General features: G+C 49.4%; 2 protein-coding genes and 1 pseudogene across 4 annotated transcripts; 2 read left to right on the top strand and 1 right to left on the bottom strand.

Moving 5' to 3' along the window:
• Window positions 1-1,779: 1,779 nt before the first annotated feature.
• On the bottom strand, window positions 1,780-16,880 carry CCT3 (chaperonin containing TCP1 subunit 3). Of its 3 annotated transcripts, XM_042925043.1 has the most exons (15): window positions 16,799-16,880; window positions 16,618-16,701; window positions 14,789-14,850; window positions 13,706-13,756; window positions 13,556-13,618; window positions 12,702-12,798; window positions 10,111-10,228; window positions 8,394-8,580; window positions 7,376-7,525; window positions 6,264-6,396; window positions 6,015-6,096; window positions 4,987-5,167; window positions 2,868-3,113; window positions 2,450-2,581; window positions 1,780-2,111 (listed from the first exon to the last, which is right to left on the bottom strand). In XM_042925043.1, the coding sequence occupies exons 2-15, from the start codon at window positions 16,646-16,648 to the stop codon at window positions 2,007-2,009; spliced, it is 1,638 nt and encodes a 545-aa protein (XP_042780977.1). In that variant the 5' UTR covers window positions 16,649-16,701; window positions 16,799-16,880; the 3' UTR covers window positions 1,780-2,006. The 3 variants fall into 3 exon arrangements, with proteins under 3 accessions (XP_042780977.1, XP_042780978.1, XP_042780979.1); XM_042925044.1 differs by lacking the exons at window positions 16,618-16,701; window positions 16,799-16,880 and adding an exon at window positions 16,239-16,374; XM_042925045.1 differs by lacking the exons at window positions 7,376-7,525; window positions 16,799-16,880 and having other exon boundaries at window positions 16,618-16,768.
• Window positions 16,881-17,034: 154 nt separating this feature from the next.
• TSACC (TSSK6 activating cochaperone) lies at window positions 17,035-23,660 on the top strand. Its single transcript, XM_042925047.1, has 4 exons — window positions 17,035-17,118; window positions 17,791-17,841; window positions 22,007-22,129; window positions 23,430-23,660. Exons 2-4 carry the CDS (start codon window positions 17,808-17,810, stop codon window positions 23,645-23,647), a joined length of 375 nt encoding a protein of 124 aa, XP_042780981.1. The 5' UTR covers window positions 17,035-17,118; window positions 17,791-17,807; the 3' UTR covers window positions 23,648-23,660.
• On the top strand, window positions 19,362-19,457 carry LOC122212501 (annotated as a pseudogene).
• Window positions 23,661-24,027: the final 367 nt, after the last annotated feature.

Below are 24,027 nucleotides of genomic sequence, written 5' to 3'. Positions count from 1 at the left end.
ATCGAACTTGCCAGAAGGGATTTCCACGGGCCCAGGACGCACAGCTGCTCCCAGAGGAGAGGCCCCGACAGCAGCCAGAAAGCCCCCGTTTACCCAGCAGTCACCCAAGTCAGAGCTGCAACCAGAGTGGACGTCAGGGCCAATCACAAATGGGAGGGAGGGATCCTCACGGTGTGACTACCTTCCTCTGTAACTTCTCAGGTCCTGTGAGCACTACTTTGTCAACTTCTATTCACTTATTTGAGATTAATCCATTGTCTTTCTCTAAGACAGAATGACAAGCACTGCAAGTACAGAGGCAGGGAGGGCGCCCAGGTAGCTCAGCTGGTTGGGCGTCTGACTCTCGATTTCAGTTCGGGTCACCATCCCAGGGAGGTGGGATCGAGGCCCAGGTCAGGCAGGCTCTGATTCTCTCTCCCCCCCACTCTACCCCTCTCCTCTACTTGGGCTGTCCCTCTAAAATAAAAAAATTTTAAACAAAAACTTCAAAAAAAAAAAAAAATAAGAAAGAGGCAGGGATTTCAGGAAAAAACAGGCTTATCTCAGATCCCCTCAGAGGAGAGGAAAAGCCAACGACCTCCTAGTGGGCTGAGCAGGAAGCCAGACCCGGGTGTGAAGACAAGAGGCCTCCAGAGCCCCATCGCGCCTCCTACGCGGGGAGCACAGCCGGCTGAGAACACGGCTCTGCAGCCAGACTCCCCGCACAGCAATTCCGTCTTCCACTCACCAGCTTTGTCGGGCAGATTCTCCACTGTAAACTGGGGGTGTTGCCAGTCTTAGTCTTGTGAGGATCAGCCGGTATGTGCAAACTGGCTAGAACGTTTATCACGCGGGAGGGACTATGTGCCATTATTCTACCTAGTATTCAACCCAACGTGACTAAGTCCTGCGATCAGGGAGGAGATAAAGGCTGACTGTATGAATCATAAGGACAAAGGGGATGTGGAAGGCCCAGCGGCCAAAAGGAAGGGCAGCGAAGACACCAAAGGCTAGCCCCACCTAGCCTCCAGCATCCCACGGCCACCACTTTTTCCCTGGATAAAAACAAAGCACGAAGTGAGACGAAACCCTCTGTTTCTGCCGGCAGGGGAAGCGGAGGCCCTCCTGTGACACAAGGAGAACAGAGAACAGACTGCCGCCAGAAAGAACAGCGGCAGAGGAGAATTCCAGGTAAGATAGGAGGGATTCTGAAGACTTATAGGACACGATAGAAAAAACGCAAGTTGTTTTCTAGGACAAGTGCCTGAGCCCTGGCACGTACTGGGTGTTGCTCTACACGCAGCCACACGTGGGCAACACCCACGGTCTGGACAGGTTCCTCCTGTTCTTGGGGTGGTGAACACAAAGCGGTGCTTCTTCAAGCTTTAACGTATGACCCTCTGGGGCGCCTGGGGGGGCTCAGTCGTTAAGCGTCCGGCTTCAGCTCGGGTCGTGATCTCAGGGTTCGTGAGTCTGAGCCCCGCGTCGGGCTCTGCGCCGACAGCTCGGAGCCTGGAGCCTGGTTCCGATTCCGTGTCTCCCTCGCTCTCTGCCCCTCCCCCGCTCATGCTCTCTCTCTCGACAGTAAATAAACATTGAAAAATTTAAAATAAAGTACGATCCCTTGAACTCCCAGAGTCTTCCCAACCAGCATCTCTGAGAAGGTCTGAAAAATACCTTCAAGGAGGCACTTACCTCATTCCCATCCCTCCCCTCCCTCCCCAGGACAGTCTTCTGCCTCCTCCCTCTTTGCCAGGAGGCAGAGATACGACCCAGGTTGAAAAACACATAACAACCATCTCAAATGACTTAGATTTAATCATCGGAAGCAAACTAAGTGGAAAGCTTACAATAGAGAGGAATTACGTGTCAGCGCCTTTTGCGAACCGAGCTGGGACAGAAAGGGGCCGGGGCCGCCCCTCAACCTGATCCCCTCCAAACAAAGACATCCAGTGTCCCTGGCAGTCTGGCTCAGGGAAGAGGGAGCCTCTGCTGGCTCTGTGCGTTGAGGCTGCCTTGCCCACCACTCACTCCTGGCCGCCATCGGGGGCCCCGCCCTGCCGGCTCTGGTCGTCACCCTTCTTCTTGTGCCCGGAGACGATGTCATCAATCCGCAGTAGCAGAACTGCCGTCTAGGAGAAACACCACAGCGCCACAGAGGTCAGCAGAGAGCGGACAGACACCTGTTTTCTTCTAAAGGCAACACTTAGCTCCTCCTACGTAATTAGCATTTTATCTGAAATCCACCTTTGCAGAGACTTGCCTGCAAGATGCGCTCCCCTCGGCAGGGGAGGCGGCTTATGCTAGGTCACCTTGCTTTCCGCATGGGCGAAGCAGGGGGCGAATTCCTTGATCTCTGGAGAATACTCTGCCTTCCATACTATACCCCTCCCTTCCAGACTGCACCAAGCACCGTGGCTTCTGCTTCTCTGCAAAGAAACGGCGCAGTCTAGGTCTTAGGGCGCCTCACCTCCACTGCCGTCTTGTAGGTCTGCAGCTTGACAGCCAGGGGCTCCCAGATGCCCAGCTCCCTCATGTCCACCAGAGTGCCGGTCTCCCCGTTCACACCCCAGGTTTCACAGCCCTCCTGGGTGTGCTTGGCCTGTGGTTGGAAGGAGCATCACCAGTTAAAGGGGAAACACCAGGAACAAGCGAGCTGGCAGGGAACATTACGTAACGAAACAAAACGAAACCAACCGAACACTAAACCCAAAAGACCGAAATGACAAACGGAAACGGCAATGACGGCAAACGAGTCCAACGCCGAGAGAGGACACTTTAAGGGAACGAGCCCGAGGTCAGGAGAAGCCAGTGGACAGATGTGAACCAGCCTCTCGGGCCAGGCAGGTGCCCCTACCCCGTCAGGAGAAAGCAGGGGAGGGACTCACCCGAAGGGAGGTAAGCAGACGAATGGTGCTGGCCCCACAGTTCTGGATGAGGGTACGAGGAATGACCTCTAGGGCCTGGGCCACAGCCCTGTACGGCCACTGCTCCACACCGGTCATGGCCTTGGACTTTTCTGTCAAAGCCTGGGCCACGGCCATCTCAGAGGCCCCGCCCCCGGGGACCAGCTGGGGATCCAGGAGGACGTTGCGGCACACCTGCATGGCGTCCTGGAGGTTGCGCTCCACTTCCTGCGGAGAGCGAACACACAGCATGTAGAAAGCGCGAGGACTCAGGAATGCGCAGGAGGCACTGGAGGGCTTCCCACTAACAGGGCAGATAAGAAAGCTCCTCGGAACCCCTGCTGGGCAGGGCAGCCGCCACTGGTTTGGAAAAACCCACTGGTTTGGAAAAACGCATGAATGACAACTGCAAGAGAGCCAAGAAGTAGGCGTGTCACGGCGACGTTGGGCCACGCCCACTACGCTCGCCAGCGCGGTGCCCGTTCTGCCACCCTAGCTGTGTCCCTGGGAGGCTGCGTGGTGCGGTTACTAGCCGTGCACCTTTGGGTGAGTTACTTAACCTGAGGAAAAAAAGCGAGAATTGTCGTTTTAACTTAAAAATTAAGGAGGAGCGCCCGGGTGGCTCAGTCAGTGAAGTGTCTGACTTCGGCTCAGGTCATTATTTCCCAGTTCCTGAGTTCGAGCCCCGCGTCGGGCTCTGTGCTGACAGCTCGGAGCCTGGAGCCTGCTTCCGATTCAGTGTCTCCCTCTCTCTGCCCCTCCCCCACCCCCATGCTCGCTCGCTCTCTCTCTCTCTCTCTCTCTCTCTCAAAAATAAATAAGCATTAAAAAAATCTTTTACAGGGCGCCTGGGTGGCTCAGTCGGTTAAGCATCTGACTTCGGCTCGGGTCATGATCTTGCAGTTTGTGAGTTCAAGCCCCGCGTCAGGCTCTGTGCTGACGGCTCGGGGACTGAAGCCTTCTTCGGATTCTGAGTCTCCCTCTCTCTCTGCCCCTCCTCTGCTCATGCTCTTTGTCTCTCTCTCTCTCTCTCAAAAATAAATAAACATGGGGCGCCTGGGTGGCTCAGTCGGTTGAGCGGCCGACTTCAGCTCAGGTCATGATCTCGCGGTCTGTGAGTTCGAGCCCCACATCGGGCTCTGTGCTGACAGCTTGGAGCCTGGAGCCTGTTTCAGATTCTGTGTCTCCCTCTCTCTGACCCTCCCCCGTTCATGCTCTGTCTCTCTGTCTCAAAAATAAATAAACGTTAAAAAAAAAATTAAAAAAAATAAACAAACAAAAAAAAACCCTGAAAAACAATCTTTTATAAACAAGGAAGCAGTGGTTGCTGCGGGCTGGAGAAATGATGAGTCATTGTTCAATGGATGTAATGTCTCAGTTTTGCAAGACGACAAAGTTCTGAAAATCTATTGCCCAAGAATGTGAATGTATACTGAACTATACACCTAAAAATGGTTAAGATAGGGGCACCTGGGTGGCTCAGTCGGTTAAGCGTCCGACTTCGGCTCAGGTCATGATCTCACGGCTCGTGGGTTCGAGCCCCGCGTCAGGCTCTGTGCTGACAGCTCGGAGCCTGGAGCCTGTTTCCGATTCTGTGTCTCCCTCTCTCTCTCTGCCCCTCCCCTGTTCATGCTCTGTCTCTCTCTGTCTCAAAAGTAAATAAACGTTAAAAAAAAAAAAAAAGTCACACATTCTACCAACTAAGCCAGCCAGGTGCCCCCAAAATTGCTTTAATTTAATTTAATTTTATTTTAATTTTTTTTTTTTAACGTTTATTTTTGAGACAGGGAGAGAAAGAGCATGAACAGGGGAGGGTCAGAGAGAGGGAGACACAGAATCTGAAGCAGGCTCCAGGCTCTGAGCTGTCAGCCCAGAGCCCGACGCGGGGCTCGAACTCACGGACTGCGAGATCATGACCTGAGCTGAAGTCAGCCGCTCAACCGACTGAGCCACCCAGGCGCCCCAAAATTGCTTTAATTTTAAAAGAAGTTAAAGTTTTGGCCACGTGTCAAAAATTAAACAGCTATGAAAGGGTAACAGGAAAATTTCAGGCCTTCTAGGAATCTCTCAAGAAACGGAATGACCTCGAAGGCGGACTCACCGAGAGAATCTCTTTGCTGGCCCCACGGAGGAGAATAGTACAGGCCTTGGGGTCTTTGCACTCAGTGATGAATGTAAAATACTCATCTCCAATTTTCTTGATTTCCAACACGCCCGCTCCTGTCCCAACATCTTCTTCTCTCAGCTCCTCTGGCCGGCTGACTATCCGGGCCCCGCAGGCTCTAGTGATTAGATGGGAAGGGGAGGGGATTTCAGGTACTTTTTACTCATCTTCCTAGTCCCTAGGGTCTGTGGCTGGGGACAAGGCCAAACATGGATTGCTGGAAACGCTGCTATATAACTAGAGAGGTCTTGGCTGCCTAGCAAGTTGGTTTTCGCACGTATGTAGGCAAAGTTTCCTTAAACTAACGAGGGTTTACAAATAAAAGCGTATGTACCTAAGACAACTGTTATAACCAGATGCAGTTTAACTTAAGTATATTTTGTGATAATAAAATTTAGACAAGGGAGTTCTCAGGTATACCTGACATGTACCCACTCCTGGGCACGTCGTCAACTATGTGTGCCCAGAGCCATTTCAGAGTTAGCAGAAGTATAAAACTTGATCTGGATTGGGTAGGTGATATTGGGGTAGACCTCTCTCTTTAAAATATAAATTAATATTAAGAATGAATGATATGTGAGCACAGACATCAGTGCAAAAGTAGGAACCACAATCTTAAGTTGCATTAACAGCAGCTGAAAATCCCCTCAAGGAAACTGATGTTTCTGCTGTATTCTGAGCTAGTTAAGACAGTCACGGACCCCAAGGTAGAGACCACAGGTGTCTAAGCATAAGCTGTGCCCTACTGGTTAGCAGCAGTATAAAAAAGATTCCTGCAGTAGATAATTGCCAGACTAGAGAACTTCTCAGGGACCACACAGCAAAACCCAGGTTGGTTCCACCTGTAACTGACACGGCTGACCGTATCCGGCGCTAAACTTTCTCAGAGACAGCAACGACATCATAAAGCTACACAAGGCGAACCCACGGGAAGGAAGAATCCTATTTTTACGTGGCCTACTCACCTAGCAATGCGATTGTTGTCTGTCTTCCGAACCCTGCGGATTGCCGTGATGTTGGCCCGCATGAGGTAGTGCTGAGCTAAATCTGTAAACCCAAGAGCAGAGGGGTCAAGAGGGAGGCCAGAACTCCTGGGCTCCGACCTGGCTGCATCCTCAATGCACACTAACTACCACGCTCGCCCTGCCGTCTCTGCCAACCTGCCCACCCTCTTCTACCTCAATAAGAGGTTGGAAAAACGAACAGAGTCCTACCCGAGATGCCCTTTTCTGTGATGACCACATCGGGCTTCAGATGGATGATGTCCTCACACAGCTGCTGGATGTACTCTTCTTCCATTTGGAGGATCCGGGTGAAGTCTTCCTCTCGTGTGATCTCGATGTCCGTCTGCGTGGTGAAGGAAAGTCACGGACTTAAAATCTCAGATGTGCCCAGTACCAGGCCCCTCTACCGAGTCGTCTCATGCACCCCAGAAGCGAGTCAGAGTCCTGCTGAAGCCAGGAGCCCACGCCTCTGTAAGCTAGTTTAGCTCAAGAACTCCAGCTGAACTCCTTCACTGAAGTACTCCTCAACTAGGATTCAAAGTCAAAGGCCATCAGTGGAGATTTTGGCCCAAGGTCTCTGACCGCTCAGTACGACATCACATCTACCCTGCATGGTAACTCTGGGTCTTAATTCTTCCCACCAATAAACTAAATCTTCTTCCCAATTCTCGTGTTAACAAGCTCCAATCACTTTTATTCTATCCGAGGGTGATAGAGCCTCGAGACCCTCCTGCCCTCTGGAAATTCTTCTTTGGCGTTTCCCAGCTCCATTAATTCCCACTCTCTATTCCACTCAGGCACTGGGAGAGGCGGTGTGGTAGCGTGGAACTGGAGCCAACAGAGCTGGGTTCAAATACTGACTTGCTCGATACCAGTTGTATTCCCCAAACAATTACCCAAACTTCTCTGAGCTTTAGATCCCTCATCTGTAAAACTGGGGTCAGCGTTAACTATGTCCAAGAGTTCTCATAAAAGGGGCGCCTGGGTGGCTCAACGGGCTAAGCATCCGACTCTTGGTTTCAGCTCAGGTCATACCTCAGGGTTGTGAGACGGAGCCCTGTCAGGCTCTGTGCCGGGAATGGAACCTGCTTAAGATTCTCCCTCTTTCTGTCCCTCTGCTCCTCCCCCTGCTCACACGGACGCACTCTCATTCTCTCAAAACCAACAACAACAACAAAAAGTTCTTGTAAAATCAGAGATCACGAGTAAAGGTCAGTAACTGACAGAGTCTACAACGTAACAGACACATCTTTTATTTCCCTTATCCCTATCAGCAGTCAGATTCTTACACCGACTTTAAGGAAAAAGCCCAGGAACCTTACCTGGCTTTCTCCTTTCTTGTATTCCAGAGAGGAATCCAGCAGCACAATGCGAGGGTTCTTGATATAACGCCGCATTCGTGGATGGGTCACATCTTTGTTAATCATGACTCCCCGTAAGACACACGAGTCTTCAATGATGCCCCCAGGTATCTGAGCAAAAGATCCACTTCCATCCGTGACCAGGAGGAGACGATTTCTCAACTCCCTTCCCAGACATTTATCTTCCCCAAATGACCACTATTCTAGGTTTCCAACATCGCTTTCTTCCTTGAACCTCAACAACAAATACGGTTGCAATCACATTTTTTTCCCCTCTAGGAAGCATACCAATCTCGGACCATGACAGCCACTCTCAAGATCAGCTGAGACTCAAAAGAAATTCAGTGACTGACGAAGATTTAAAGGGCTTCAGATCTCTCCTACTTCCTGAAAGAGATTCCCACAGAATTTCCAGGCTTGGGGCTCCATCTACAGGCCACACTATTCATGCTACTTTTGGACCTTAAAGGAGTAGAGAAGGCTTTCTGAAGCTTAGACAGGGCAGAGCCTTTGTGTCCCATCCCCACCAAGTGTCGGACATATGTAAAGGCACAAACAAGGAGACACCACTAAGCGCTTCTCTAGTCCCTGGAAACCTCGTTCAGAACAGCACTGAAGGGAACAGAACTATTTTGGGAATACCTCCCTAGGACTCTCAAGTTTCTGTTTTCAAGGCAGCAAATAAGTGTTGTTCTAACTACAATGACATCTTGTGCTGATTTAAACACATTTCCTCCGCAAGTGGGAAGGCTCCTACTAGGGAATAACGTCTTCTAAATACACATCGAAGGGCGCCTGGGAGGCTCAGTGACGCCTCCAACTTTGGCTCAGGTCACGATCTCACGGTCTGTTGAGTCTGAGCCCCACAACTGTCCCTCTGCTGTCAGCACAGGGCCTGCTCAGATCCTGTCTCGCCCTCTGTCCCTCCCCTACTCGCTCTAAAATAACATTAAAAAAAACACACATCGAAAGAGTTTACCTTTTCTACCCTTGCATATTTCTTGATGTCTATCTCCTTGCGACCGTTCTCCTCAAACTGCACAGTTTTCACAGCATCTAGGGCAATGTTGCAAGCCAGAGAGGACCACCGACTGATTGCTTTGGTAGTGATAGAACTGTTGATGATGTTCAGCATCATATCTCGGTTATTGGTGTCAACAGGGGTACTGGAGAAAAGAAAACAGGTGCTATGCTCAGCAGAGACCTTGGATATTTAAGGAAGTGCCTGATCTACAGCTCGGGGACCATAGTGGGCCACGAGTCAGAACCGTCCATCCCTCTGCCTTTCAGCAAGATCATAACTAACCCATCCCTGGAAGCTGTCTCAAATCCCTGTGTCATGGGTTCCCACGGCTGACCACCCTGCAGAGTTTACAGAAAATAATTTGTTCTTTACCTTCTGCTTCAACCAAATATACTCAACTTGTCTAACTTGGGTCAAGACACATTTGGTCTTTGAAGCCTTATCCCACAACCAGCAAATTCTGAGAGCTCATCTGACACTCACCATCAGTCTGTACTATCCACCTGAACATCCGCATTCTCTTCTATCCAGCATCTTACTTCATGCTGTGCCATAGTGCCGTGTTCGTGTGTTTAGTTTTCCCTCACCAGATCGTAAATTTGTACAGAAGTCTACTTAGAACCCTAAAATGAAGTTGTAAGAGGCCTTGGATGCCATCTTGCCCAAATTTTCACACATTGCAATCGTTGCACAGTTGCATTATGGGTTTTAGAGGAGAAGCAAGGGCTCCCCAAGTATTATCTAAGGGATTTAGACCATTACTGCTTGATGAGAAGGCAAACTTTTCTAGCAATTCAGCTCCACAAACTCAATACACCCTTTGGTTATCCCTACATTCTTACACAGCTTCTTTCGTAAAAACAATTCAAGGCAAACATGGCATTCCCTCGGACTGCCACACACGCTGCTTTTTTATCCTGACGACAGGCAGTACGGGACAAAGCTCACCGAACTACTTGATCCCTACGTACCCAACGACCCAACCACAGGAGAGTCGATCACAGCTTTTCCTTTTTAAACAAAAAATTTTCGTGGAAGACATTTTGCATTCTGCACGGTCATGACCTAACATCCTCTGACATTAGAAGGCCTGAGTTTCTATACCGCATTCGAGACCCTGTCGGCGCTCTGCACGGACAGCAAGTGCCTGGATTCCCACACGGGGTTCTCACAGCATCTCCAGTCCCACTCCTTGTGATCTGAATGGAAAACTGCTGGCTGCCACCAGGGCGGCACTTTATCAGATCGGACTGCGATCTCTAGTTATGGTATTAGTTATAATCATACTTGATGGTGGGACATTTTTACATTCGGTCCTGAATAATTACACTCATCTAACTCTTCAGTTTATTCCCCACACCAGCAGCTAAAATTCTGGAAGGGTAGGTTTTGCTACACATTTTCCGTGGCAGTGCCTAACACGGAAATAAGCAAACGGCGTGGAGCCACAAGATACCCTGAAGCACTGAACTAGCTCCTTCTGTCTGCCCTGTCCCCTGTGTCATTTTCTAAAACATTTACTTCCCTTACCCTCTCTTCGTTTTGCTCTCCTCTGTGTCTCCCTCACAAACAAACCACCGTGGGACGTGCCTGGCCTGCCTTCGTCACCTCAGAAGAGATGGCTCTTCCAGGCCTCCCACGTCTGATGGTCCACTGCTGGTGTCCTCAGTACCTGATTTTCTTGAGGGTGCTGATCATGTCGTCCAGGGCCTTGCGGTAAGCGCTGATCACCACCGTCGGGTGCATCTGCTGCTCCAGGAAGTGCTCGGCCACAGACAGCATCTCCCCCGCTGAAAAAGACACAGATGCCGTGAGGTTACTTACAAATACCTAGACTTCAAGGCAACTTCGTCAAGCTTCTAAAAATACCTTTTTTCCTAAATAGACTCTCCCAAAAGCCATGCCATTTGGCTCTTGATAACCATGCCGAACTTCACACTTTCTACAAGGTGATTCATAAAGTACCCTTGCCAGACACATTTCAAATGATCGAAGATTGAAGCTATTTTATTCTCTTGATCTAACTAATATTTGTCACCAGTTTTCTAAACAAAAGGAAACACTTGTGTTTCAAAGTCTCTAAACAAGGAAAAACGTATAAAGGAAAACAGACTTGTTTACCATCATCTAAACACCTAGGATACAGTCCAACTGCTGGTACTAAAAACAAAAACACACGTTTCCTTATACCTAGAAACACAGCCATAAAACTGTACAAAATTTATCCTCTGGATGAGAGATTATTCGTGGAATGTCCCCCTACTTAAAAATTTGTCTTTCCTTTTTCGTACACACACAAATTAATACATACCTAACCTGCCTAATCTCACCAGGAGATTCAACTAAGATTATTAGCTAGAAAATCTGGCCTGATATCTAGTGCTCCTCAACAACCCAAAGAATCCCAGAATCCCACCACGTCTGTCCTCTCTCTTTCATCCTCCAAGTTTTTCTTCAAAGCACAGAACCAGCCACATGTACTTTTCAATCCTCAAAAGAATCGGGTCTGAAGTGCTTAGCTGGTGATGACTCAAGTCCATCTCCATCAACACATTCCAAAACTAATTCAAAGTGTCACTTTTTAAAAAGTCCCTATAATAATTTTGTTGTATGGACTCCATCTTTAGGCATGTGGGCCAACAGTATAAACTGGCACCCCTTAACATAGCTCTCATTTCCTGACAATGTGTTGCTGCAATCAGATTTTACACAACAAATGCCTGTATTATAAAATTTCTTGAAGTTTGTTTGGGGAGAGAGAGAGAAAGGGGGAGAGAGAGAGAAAGGGGGAGAGAGAGAGGGAGAAAGAGAATCCCAAGCTGTCAGCACACAGCCCAACTGGGAGACCATGCTCAAATGCATGAACCTTGAGACCATGACCTGGGCCACAATCAAGAGTTGGATGCTTGAACTGACTGAGCCACCCAGGCAGCCCCGAACACCTCTATCAGAAACTTCTACCATCAACATAAAGTGTTCACGGCAAATAAAGGCAGCATATCAAGTTTTCAGAAGTGATCTTTTACAATCCTATAGAAAGGTGAAGATTGACCATTACCAACTTGTATGGTCAAGACGTGTTGTCAAAGTTCTGCATTTGTCAACCTAACCACTGGCTACAATGTTACCTGCAAGCTGCAAATCAGCACTCACTTGGGGCACTTTCCTGGTCACTCACACACAGGTGCACAGGTGAAAAATTTTTGTCACCTGACTCATTAATTTTCAGATTAAGGTCAACCAAGGCAACGCTCTGCCTTGTTTCAGCTCTCATACTTCATGTGGTACATTTAATTTCACATTTTTACACATTTTGTTGGTGACTTCACTGTTTAAAATGACCCCTAGGTATGGCACTGAAGTACAGCCTAGTTTTCCTAAGCGCAGGAAGGCTGTGATGGGCCTTACAGAGAAAACACATTAGACAAGCTCCATTCTGGCCGGAGTTAATAATGCTACTTGCTGTGAATTCAACGGTAAGGAATCAGCAACACGTACCACATAAGGTGTCTTTAAAACAAACAGAAAAGAGGCACCTGGACAGCTCAGCTGATTGTGCATGCAAGTGCTGATCTCGGGGTCATGAATTCCAGCCCCATGCTGGGGGTGGAGATTACTTGAAAAATAAACGAATAAAACAGGGGCTCCTGGGCGGCTCAGTCGGTTAAGCATCCGACTTTGGCTCAAGTCACGATGTCATGGCTCGTGGGTTTGAGTCCCACATGGGGCTCTGTGCTGATAGCTCAGAGCCCGGAGCCTGCTTCGGATTCTGTGTCTCCCTCTCTCTGCCCCTACGCTGCTTGTGCTGTCTCCCTCTCCCAAAAGTAAATAACGAACGTTAAAAAATATATATATTAAAAAAAGACAAATGAATAACACAAAAAACCTCATATAACAAGATATATTCATCAACTGAAGAGTATCTGAACAGAGGCTCACAGCAGCCTAACCTGTTTCCCCCAGGAGTAATGGCATTTGCTAATTCAGTGTCTGTGGTGACTTTATGGAATACAACCTACCGCGAATGACAAGAACCTGCTCTGTATCTTGTTCAAGCAGATCTTTACAGTTCACCCTATACTATGATGAGTGTTTTACACTCAATTGGAGAAAACACATAGAAAATCAGCAACAAATTATTTAAATATTTATAACCAGTGGATTGGTACCAGTTTCCTTAAAATAGGACACAAATACTATTCTGGGCAAAAATCTTCATGTTTCACTCCAGCTTTCCTTATGAACCTTCTGTTCTCCTCTTACCAAGAATAATCACTGATGTGGTCCCATCTCCAACCTCTTCATCCTGTGTCCGGCTGATTTCAATCATGGATTTGGCTGCTGGATGCTGGACTTGAATCTTAAAATAAAAATGTAGGTTGCCACTGAATCAACACTATTCAAAGACCTCTTAACCCACTTGCTTGGTCCTCTCGGGCTTCTTACTCCCATACCTCCTCCCTTATCTTTTATCTACTACAGCTTGAAAGAGTACAAGTGGCCCCCAAAATATCTAAGTAAATCCTCTTCCCAAGTCCCTTTCTTTTTGGGGAAAAACGCATTTGCCAGCTTGACTATTAAAGTTTCTTGAAGACACGGAGTGGTATTCTTTCAGCTTATTTACCGGGAGCACCACTGTTGTGGCTGGATTGTTTTCCAAAAGGATGTGTTGGTCCTACCCTCTGAAACTGTGAACATGGATGTTTTTGAAACTGGGTCTTTGCAAATATAATCAAGTTAAGATTAGATCATACAGGATATGAAAATAGGTCCTATATCTGACCACCATGTCCTTATAACAAGAGACACAGAGGACAATGGCATGTAACAACTGAGGAGACAAGAGTCTAGCGAGCCAAGGAATGCCAGGGGTTGTGGTCAACCACCAGATGCCAGGAGCAGCAAAGATTCTTCCCGAGAGCCTTCAGAAGGAGTAGGGCCCCGATGACGAGTTGATTTTGGACTTCTAGTCTCCAGTTTACGAGAGAACAAATTTCTGTTCTTCACGGACACCCGCTTTGTGGTAACTTATACCAGCCCTAAGAAACTAATCATCGTGTATATATGACTTACGGGCCCCTTATAAAATTATCAGAAAGCAAAACGAAAAGTCAAACCTCTCGAAGGATGGCATTGCCATCGTTGGTCATCACAATGCCTCCCATTGGGTCCAAAAGCATCTAGGAGAAAAGCAAAAGTTTTACCTAATTGTTCCAGATTACGGAAAAGGAAAATCTGTAGTCACAAAGTTTCAATGAGAGGCCTACCTTCATCATGGATTTGGGTCCCAGACATGTTCGGATGATATCTGCAATGGTCTGTCGACAGGAAAACATAAAACATGCAACCACCAATCAGGAGATGGTGCAAACACGTGTGTGAGAAGGGACACGAGGAACCTGCAGAGCCAGTGTTTAACCCTCTAAAGCCAGGCTGATAACCACATTAGACACAGGGCACCGTGTGGCTCCATTCTGCTGTCTCTCCCCTTAAGAAATGACTTCAGCATGGTGTATACAGAAATAATTTTTCCCAGGAAAAGAGGGGGACATGCCTTCCAGAATTTCAGTTTCTCAGTAGCTCAGGTAACTGGAAATCTACCCGTGAATACTTCTTTCCATGATGTTGGCCTCCACGCCACTGACTCAGGTCTAGGGCTGTTGCGTTCCTTCATCCCAAGATATTTACTGACTACCTAACCAGGCTCTACAGTGGGCACTAGGAATACAAACGGGAACACGGTCCTTCCCCTCAAGTAACTCAGTCTAGCATGCAAGACAAACACAAAAAGACTCTAAAACTTATACACGATAACAGAATTATGCACAAGTGAATATGGGAAGACTGTTAGGTCTGCCTCATTGAGGGAGGGCTTCCTTCCACCTACCACCATCAGAGACATGTACTGAAAGGGAAGTCAACATTTCCTCTGCGTATTTGCGAATAGATACAGAAATCCTAAGGAAGGCAGCTAGAGACAAGATAATACTCTAAGCTACTTAAAAGACAAGCTACTTTAGGGGCGCCTGGCTGGCTCAGTCAGAAGAGCATGAGACACTTGATCTTGGGGTCATGAGTTTGAGCCCCACATTGGGTGTGGAGATTTTTTTTTCTTTAAATTTGTAACATTTATTTATTTTTGAAAGACAGCGTGAGCAGCAGAGGGGCAGAGAAAGAGGGAGACACAGAATCTGAAGCAGGTTCCAGGCTCTGAGCTGTTAGCACAGAGCCTGACTCGGGGCGTGAACTCACGAACCGCGAGATCATGACCTGAGCTGAAGTTGTCCGCTTAACCAACTAAGCCACCCAGGCGCCCCTGGGTGTAGAGATTTTAAACAAAGATATCCTACCTTGGCGGCATTGATGTTTCCAGATTGAACTTTTCTTCCAGATTCACGCTTTGTGTTCTGGCCTGGAAGAGAGAAAATAAAATGCAATTGACCAGGAGTGGCCCGTTGTATAGATACTATTTATCCCCTGACCTTTGAAAGCAAACCACACACACACACACACACACACACACACACACACACACACACCTCACAGATGTAACATACCTTCAAACCTCATCAAATTGTACACTCCAAATACGTGTAGCTTATTATATACCAATATGCCTTAAAAAACTGTTAACACAAAAAAGTACACGTACTTACAGCTATTTCTTTACGTCAACTTGATACACATACGACCCATGACGATCCCTGGTCATCACTTTCCCACTAATCAAACATTCACGTATTTACAGAGGGACTCATAACCTGAGATCCATGAATGGGCCTCGGTGGAATGGTGAACTCGCAGAGATTATATGAGAAAATGGGAGATACTGCAGTTCTGTCCAGAAAGAGGATCTACAGATGCTCAGAGGGCTGGTGACCCTCAAAAAAAATACCCGAGGAAGGAGTTTGGGCTCCTATTTTCCTACTCGGACAGGGGGAATCACAGGAGGCAGTCCCAGCGGAATTACTGCCAGCGCCCCCACAGCGTGCTGTGCAGTGAGAAGATCCTCTCAGAGGGTCTCCGTTCTCCAGATACGGTCACTCCATGCTTGGACATCATAACAATGCTCGGTCAGAGCCGACCACGTATTTTAACACGCGGCCTAATGGGTTACATCCAATCAGTGCCAGGGATTAATGCAGACCTAAAAAGGGTTTCACAGTGCACAACTCACCCCTGGGGGCCTCTTGGTGAGACCGGCCAGTGGCTATAACCAAAGCGACACGATGCTTATTCCGCTCCTCTCTCTGAATCACACACTCCGTACAACTTAAATCGGCAAAGTTTTCAATGCAGTCCCACCAAGTCTACACTCACAACCCTCGGAATTTAGATTCCTGTGTCGGGCAGTGGTAACTCAAATCCTGCACCGGAAGGAACGGCGCCTTTTCTCCCTTAAGTGCATTTTTTTTTTTTTTTTTTTTTGGTAATAGTTATTTCCCAGGTATGAAGAAAATGGATCAAATCGCTTCACTGCATTTCGTATACAGAAAACGGTAAGGGAGGGAGAAAGGCGCCCAGGGCGGGCTCGCACATGCGGTCCAGAAGTTAAAACGGAAACAAGCCAGGGGAGGACACGGGAGGTGGTACTCCTTAGCCAGAAACCAGGGGCAACTCCGTGGGAAAGACCACCACGCGGGGGACACGGAGGGGCTCGCTACATCTAAGCCAGGCCAGCGAGGGAACGGGGCTGCTTCACCAACCGGGGTCGCTCAAGGGAAATCCTGGAGGGCTGCTTCTGAAAAGCGACCAAGGACCCCACTGGCTGTCCGCCAGGCCCCCGTCTCAGCAGCTTACCTACTTGGGCCACTGAACCCTCCCAATCCTCCGGGGAACACTGTCAACCCCGGTACTAAAGACGGAAGCGCCACGATCCACCCCGTCGGCCGGGGACACACCGCTCCGCGACGGGCCAAACGGAAAAGCTGCTCCTCCGCACCCTGAAGCCACGCGAGGAGGGGGCGGGGCGGCGCCGCGTCCCCGCACACCAGGGGCTCGGCGGGGGCAAGGGAAGGGCTCAGGCGCACAGAGAAAAGGGGCAGAAGGGGCTTCCGAAAGGGACGAGGACTGGAAGCCTCCGCGGCCGACCAGGACGGGGCTGGGCTGGGGCAACACGGCCAAGTGTGGAGGGAAGGGGCGAGAAGGGGGCCCCTGCCTCGGCTTCCCCCCAACTCACTGAGCACGAGCACCGGACGATGGCCCATCATGGCGGCGCGATGAGGAGCCGGGTACCCACAGCTGCGGGAACCGGCAGAACCTTCTGGAGAGAGAGAACCAGAGAGAAGCCCAGAAAACGCTGCCCCCTCAGGGCTGACACCTTAACCCGCTACCCTCCGGGTCGCCGCCAATCACCGCACCCAGCTCAGTGACCGGCACCAAAACTGGCCAATCGACATTCTTAGCCCCGCTCCCTACGCAGGAACGGCAGGGCAAGCTAGATAGAGAGCGCGCGATGTTGGCAATGGGAGGGCGCCGGCGCTTGCGCAGTAGAGAGGCCGCTCCCGGCCGCGTGCGGCGCGCACGTCGGCGCAAGCGCGGAGGCTGGGGCGGTTGGCCGGCCCGCCACTGCGCATGTGTATCGACTAGACGGGTGGGTGCCGGCCAGGAGGCGTTCGAGTAACAGAGAGGGTGAGGTCGCTGAGCTGGCCGGCGCCTCGGGTCTTCTGGGGCCGCGAAGGTCAGGAGAAGCGTGACCGTCTCCACCCTTTCCAGCCTGAGCTGCGGGAGGAATAGCGGCGCGGGCCGACTCGGGAGCTTGGTCCCAGGAGCTGGCCGGCTGGCCGAGCCCTCCTTGGGGCGCACTGCGAGTCGTGCTTAGCTGCCCCTGGGCTCCTGGCCGAGCGTGCCCTCTCCCTTCTCACGCAGGTGCTTTCTGCTGAGGCAGGCTGCGGCTTCCGGGTCTCCCACCCAAAGCGTGGTCCCAGGGGCTCCCCGTGGAGCCTTGCGACTTCTGTCCCCGCCCTCCGTCTAGGCCACGGTGGCCCTTTAGACGTGACGGGAGTCAGGTTTCCAACCTGCCTCGTAGGACAGGATAGGGGCTGATGCTGCCGAAGGAGACCGTGGAGAGGACGCAGACAGGAGTCGCCCGTTAGTGCGGGACTCTTTTAAGGTCTGGGTTTGGTTAAATTACTATTTTGTCCAGAAAAAAAAAAAAGCAGTGATAATAATAGAACTGATTTCCACACTACTGAAGGGACCTGTAACCCAAGCGCTTATGTTGGGCCGTGAACTGGAACCATACATTTTTTCACACTTTTTCCTCCCCAAACTGGAACAGCCGGAGACGTGCCGTCAATAGTAACATAATAGCATGGGTTGTTGATCATGTAACGCTATGATTCTTCCCCAGGCGCCACACCTGTTCAGATGGAGAAGCGTGCTAGTCACCCTAACAGAAAAGGTGTGTGTCGGACCCTTGCTCCCCTTCCCTTAAACAGCAGACCTCCTAAATTACTCAGAAATTTGGGAAGTGATTCTAGTTGTATGTATGGTTTTGTTTTGTTTTTTTCCTTTTTCTCGGTTAATTGGAAAAGATTTGTATCTGCCCTGCACTTGCCCATCAAATGGAAACATTGCTGGGACGGTGCCCGGCTGGCTCAGTCGGTGGAGCATGTGACTCTCCATCTCAGGGTCGTGAGTTCGAGCCCCATGTTCAGGGTTGAGCTTGCATAAAAAATAAATGGGAACATTGCTGTGTTCCCAGTGCCGAGAACCGGGTCTGTTAGATAATAGATGGTCAGTGACTGTATGCTGAATGAATATATTATTCTTCCTTTGTTTCCCCTCTTAATACTTAGAACAGGACTTGAAGTGCAGGGATCTCAGGAGACATCGTGTTAACTAGAGTAAACAGATACTCTGTTTAAGTGGGACGGTCCAACTAGTGGCCAGGGAAATGGCCTGGGGCCATCTGACTCCAGAGCCCATCCACTTGGCTGTGAGTGGAGTAGATGACCCTATCCGAGAGGCCTACTACGTCATAGCTTACATGTAACGGACCAGCTCTTTTCACAGGGTATGTTGTGCATTGGTGAAGAGCACGACTTTGAGCCCACAGGCCTGGATTTAACCCCAGCACTGCCACACGGCTAGTTGTGGGATGTTAAGCAAATTTCCTAACTTAGGTTTTCTCAAATAAAATGTGGCTAACGCTACCTACTTCTTAGGGTCATTGTGAGAACGACACAATGTAGGTAACACTTTTTACTATGATTTTCTATGTTCTGCTTCCTTTTACTGCTCCCCAACCTCATTCTCCGTTACTGTGTAGTCAGAAATCTGGTTCCTGTGGTATGGATTGTAAGTGCTCTCCAAACCTCACAGCCTGGTAGAAAATTTGTCCTCATGTACCTAGGAAGGGCCTGAATTATTGGGAAGTGTATTTGCATGGAAGCTGAAGTTATATTTTTCCAATGGTGAGAATAATCTTTTTTTTAACTTTTTTTTTTTTAGTTTTTATTTATTTATTTTGAGAGAGAGAGAGAGAGGAGAGAGAATCCCAAGCAGGCTCTGCACTGTCAATGCAGAGCCCGATGTGGGGCTCAAACCCGTGAACTGTGAAATCAACACCTGAGCCAAAGTCAAGAGTCAGATGCTTAACCGACTGAGCCACCCAGGCACCCCTAAACTATTTTTTTTTAATGTTTACTCATTTTTGAGGGCATGAGCAGGGGGCAGGCAGAGAGAGAGGAGGACAAAGGATCGGAAATGAGCACTGTGCTGACAAGCCCGACGCGGGGCTCTAACTCAGAACCGTGAGATCGTGACCTGAGCCAAAGTCAGACGTTTAACCCGACTGAGCCACCAGGTGCCCCGTGGTGAGAATAATTTTGAGACCTGAATTTCAGCTTCTGTCTCCTTACCGTTCTGCATGAGCCGTCAAAGGGCTGAGGAGACCAAGGGAAAAGGAAGTGGAGGGTCGTGCTCCTCAGGCAGCACATACACTACAGCTGGAATGATACAGACTAGCATGGCCCCTGCATGAGATGACACATGAATTCATTGTTGCATATTTTTACTTCTCTTAAAAAAAAGGAGAAGGAGGACCTTCAGTGGGGCTTGGAAAATCCACAAACCCAGCATCAAAAACAAAAACAAACCCCGATTTCCCTCGCCAGGAGTAATCGGGAATAAAACAGATTTCAATTTCGATAGGCTCAGTGAGCTTCCAAATAGAAAGCTTCGGCCCGGCCCCCACATGTGTGACTACCTCTTCCCCTTAGCAGGCCATTGCTCTGTTGCAGTCAGAGTTCAGGACAAGAATACATCTTCCTTCATACGACCTGCTTGCCACACCTCTGCCCCCAGGCCTGTTGTCCATGAAGAGGTCCCGTACCCTCCTCCTTCGGATCCCAGCCTAGACAGGATCGCCTCTGGGGAACACGTTCCCCAGCTGCACAGACGAGGTTATAGGTTAGGCGCCCTTCTAGCCCTTACGGGATGCGATAAGGTGCGTGCTCGATCACTTAGTGACTGTCTACACTGCAATACCGTCAGTTGCGTGAGGGTCGCGAGCACGTGTGTGTTTAGCTTGCTGTGGGGTCAGCGGTGGGCGCTTCACAGGCACTCGGCTGTCTCGTAAGTATAAATGAGCGAGTGGGTGAACTTTCTCTGTCCTTTTTGACCTCAGTCTGGCGGTGAATCCTGGGCTCCTTTGGAGGGCTGGCTGCTCGCCTCCGCCTGTGGCTTCTCTGCTTTGCCATTTCCTTCTCATCTCCCAAACTGCCGAGGAGGGGCTCCCCAGCGTCCAGTTTTCCCTCTCAGTCTTTTACTTTGGAGAGCTAATTTAGTTTTGCAGCTGCTTTATCGCCGCTTTGTGGCTAGCTTGGCAGTTTCACCTTTCACCTGGGCTCGGTGCCACCTCCGACTGTTTCTCCAGGCGTTTCTGTCTGGACTGTGTGTCCACAGTGTGGGTTGTGTTAGTCGGATGGGACCCAACTCAGACTCCCTTGAGTAAAAAAGGAAATTCAGAGGCTCGTGCAGTTGGGAGGGGTGTCGAGATGGTCACAGAATAGGAAGACGGCCTGTAAAAGCCAGAGCCTCAGGGACCGAACTGCGGAATTCTGTGCCGAGCGGTGTCCGTCCATCCACCTCCCTCCTGTACTCTTTTCTCCTGTCTTGCTTGTGTCTGCTCCTTACGGCATGCTGGCCGAATTCAGTAGCTCTCACCTGCCCCAGGTTGCATTTTCCCAGCGTAGCAAATCACAAGAAAGCAAGCTTCTTTGACTACAGAATGCATATGTCGACCCCAGAGAATGAGCCTGGCCCAACTTGCCCATTGCACTTACCCCCGGGATCAATCACAGTTGCCACGGAGGATGAGATACCGTGGTTGGCCTGGATTGGGTCACACCGTTTTCCATTGGGCAACAGGGCCTGATGTGGTCCCACCTGTGTGGCCTGGGGTCTGGGGAAGGAATAGTTTCCCAGAGGAAGCGTTGCTCACTAGACAAAGATAACGTCCGTCCGTATAGGACTCATTACCTTCTCCCTACAAATCAATTTTTCCTTCTAACTTAACTGTTTTTGCCAAAGCTTATTTATTTATTTTCCCATTCAGAAACTTCTTTCACGTCCAGCCCATTTTAATACCTATGCATTAATAAGATACAGTTTTGGGGCGCCTGGGTGGCTTGGTTGGTTAAGCGTCCGACTTCGGCTCAGGTCATGATCTCACGGTCTGTGAGTTCGAGCCCCGCGTCGGGCTCTGTGCTGACTGCTCAGAGCCTGGAGCCTGTTTCAGATTCTGTGTCTCCCTCTCTCTCTGCCTGTCCCCTGTTCATGCTCTGTCTCTGTCTCAAAAATAAATAAACGTTAAAAAAAAAATTTAAAAAAAAAATAAGATACAGTTTTTATACAATTTTCTAATCCTAAAAGGCTCAATGGCGTTGTCCTATTCAAGAGAAAGCCTAAAGTCTCAGATTCGCTATTGTGAAGGGTCTTCTGTGGCCCACCGTGTGCTCCTGCGCTCCTGCCCTCTTTTTTCCCATTCGAAGCATCTTTTCCACTCACCGAAAGCATCCTGTGTTCAAGGTCCAATAAGCATCCTCTACCTGCCTGGAGTTTTCTCTGACTACAGTGCTCCTACTGAGCTCTTGCACTTTTCCAGAAACATCCATTTCGACATTAATCACACACTCGGTATAGCCACGAGGTGAAAGGCCTCATTTTCACCCAGACTGTCTGACGCATTGTTTACGTCCTTCGGTTGTTATGTCACATTTCATCAGTGCCCCAGTTGTCTCCCAACGAGGTAGTAAGTACCCGAGAAACCGTGTGTTAGGTATCTCGTGATGCCCTGTCGCCTAGCACATTAGTAAGCGTGCGGCACGGGGCCATGAGAACTTGTCAAATGGAAGCAAACTAGATTTTAGCTGAACCCATCCCTGCTTGCTTTCCCTTAGTCCACTGTGGTTTCTTTTTTGTTTGTCTCACCTGACTTTCTCCAGAGCTATTCAGGGCAGGGCCTCGGCACTTGTGTTCACAGACCAACTGCAGGGATCTAGCTAGAAAGGCCATCCCTTGTTGGAAATAGCTCTGATTAGTTCCCTCTGATTTTGTTTCAGCCAAAGAGGAAAGTAATGCTGTGCCTCTTTGTCGAGCCAAACCCTCCCCTAGCTTTATTAATCTTCAAGCAAGTTCCCCACTGGCCACATTCCTGAACGTCCGGACAGCAAAGCTGCCCTCAGGTAAGGCTACAGGCCAGGCTTCCCAAGTGGGCTCAGTGCGGGAGGGGTTGCACGGAGGAAGGGGCCCCAGCCTTCTCCCCTGGATCTGGTGCCAGCTCTGGCTCAAGCCACTTCTAGGTTTTTCGCCCGTAGCTTGTCTACTGGTGTCATTTTCTTCCCGATTCTACAAGTTGTGTGGTTTCCTTGCATACGGGCACCTTTACTAGGGCTAGGGAGGACCGAGAGGAAAATGTTATTGCTTGCTAGGAATGTTCGTTCAAAAGGGGCCAGGGAAGGAAATGGTAGTTATTAGCTCAGTTTCTTTCTCTCTCTCTTTTTAAATGTTTATTTTTGAGAGACAGTGAGAGAGAGAGAGAGAGAGAGAGCACATACACAAGAAGGGGAGGGGCTGAGAGAGAGGGAGACACGGAATCCGATGCAGGATCCAGGCTGTCAGCACAGAGCCTGACATGGGGCTCGAACCCACAAACCATGAGATCATGACCTGAGCCAAAGTCAGACACTCAACCGACTGAACCACCCAGGCGCCCATTTCTTGAATTTCAGTTATATTCATCCTCCCATGGGGGAGATTGGTGGGTACTTAGGGTGCCTGTGGGGAGCCTACCCGGGCACTAGACAGTCATGACACCAATTTTTGAGGACCTCAGAGTTTAGCAAAGAAGTCAAGACCAATAAATACATGAACAATAGGTAAATAACCACCAAGGTTACCTAGGAGCCGACTGCATGTAACATAGTTGAAAACATTAGAAAAAACTGGGCCAATGCAGCAAGGCTGGAGGAAATGATACCACCGGAGGACCGCAGGTCACTGCTGATGAGATGCTGTGTCAGGCAAGAGAAGGAGGCTGAAAGGGGAGTTAGGCCTCACTCTCAGGTCATTTCATTCACCCATCAAATATTTTTTCATACTTATGCACCAGGTGCTGGGGATACAATAGTGAGCAAATCAGGACAAAAACCCCTGCCTTCCCGGAGCTTACGTTCTAGAGGGGAACTTAGCAATTAAATAAGTAATTACCAAATATGCTGTATGATCCTAAATATTATGGAAAAAATAAGGCAAGGGAGGAGGTTAACAAAGTCCTGTGATTGTCTGCAAATTAAAATAGGGTAGCCAGGTAGCCACACACCCCCCCCCACCCCCAGCCCTGAGAAGGTGACAGCCAAGCAAAGGTGTGTGTGGGTCGAGTTGTGCCTGGAAAGATTAGATGGTCATCCTGCTAGAGCCCTTCCTACCTCGTACAATTACAGGATCTCTTCTGTGCCCCTTGCACCTCTGTTGCTCTCCCTTCAGGAGTCGACCCCAAGCCCAAGGAATGCCTGGGACTTCTGGAACGTATGTATGCCAATCTCCATCTTCAGACCCAGCTCGCCCAACAACAGATGGCTATTTTGGAAAATTTACAAGCATCTATGACACATCTGGCTCCTGGGAGGGGAAGAAAGAACTCTGCCCTCCCGGCCTTACCCCGTAATCTGTTGCAAAATCGCTTGCCCCCATCCAGTAAATGACTTGTGGAACAAAGTTCTTGTGCATGTTTTTTCCTTTATCCCCAGCAAACTCCTGGTGGAACCTGGGCATATGCATCCCGTCCACGGTTGGTTAGTTCACATGTTCACAATAAGGGCTCACCGGGTACAAAGTGCTGGACAAGGCACTTGGGGATACATCTCACAGAAGAGTCAGTCTCGGGGGATTTACTGTCCAACAAAGCAATGAAGACAGGTAATCCATTGCAAAATGTAGTGGTACCGAAACGGGGACTGGAAGTGGGGTGAGGCCTCGAGGAGGATGCCACTGGGTCATCCTTGGACTCTGGCTGCAGGAGGTGAGCTTATGATGGCCTGCGATGGAGGGGCGGGGTGGGTGCCATAGATAGATGAAGTCAGCT

Source organism: Panthera leo, chromosome F3 (genome assembly GCF_018350215.1).
Source record: "Panthera leo isolate Ple1 chromosome F3, P.leo_Ple1_pat1.1, whole genome shotgun sequence".
Taxonomy (NCBI): domain Eukaryota; kingdom Metazoa; phylum Chordata; class Mammalia; order Carnivora; family Felidae; genus Panthera; species Panthera leo.
Note: the sequence above shows the minus strand (reverse complement) of the source record. Positions and strands in the feature narration are given on the sequence as shown.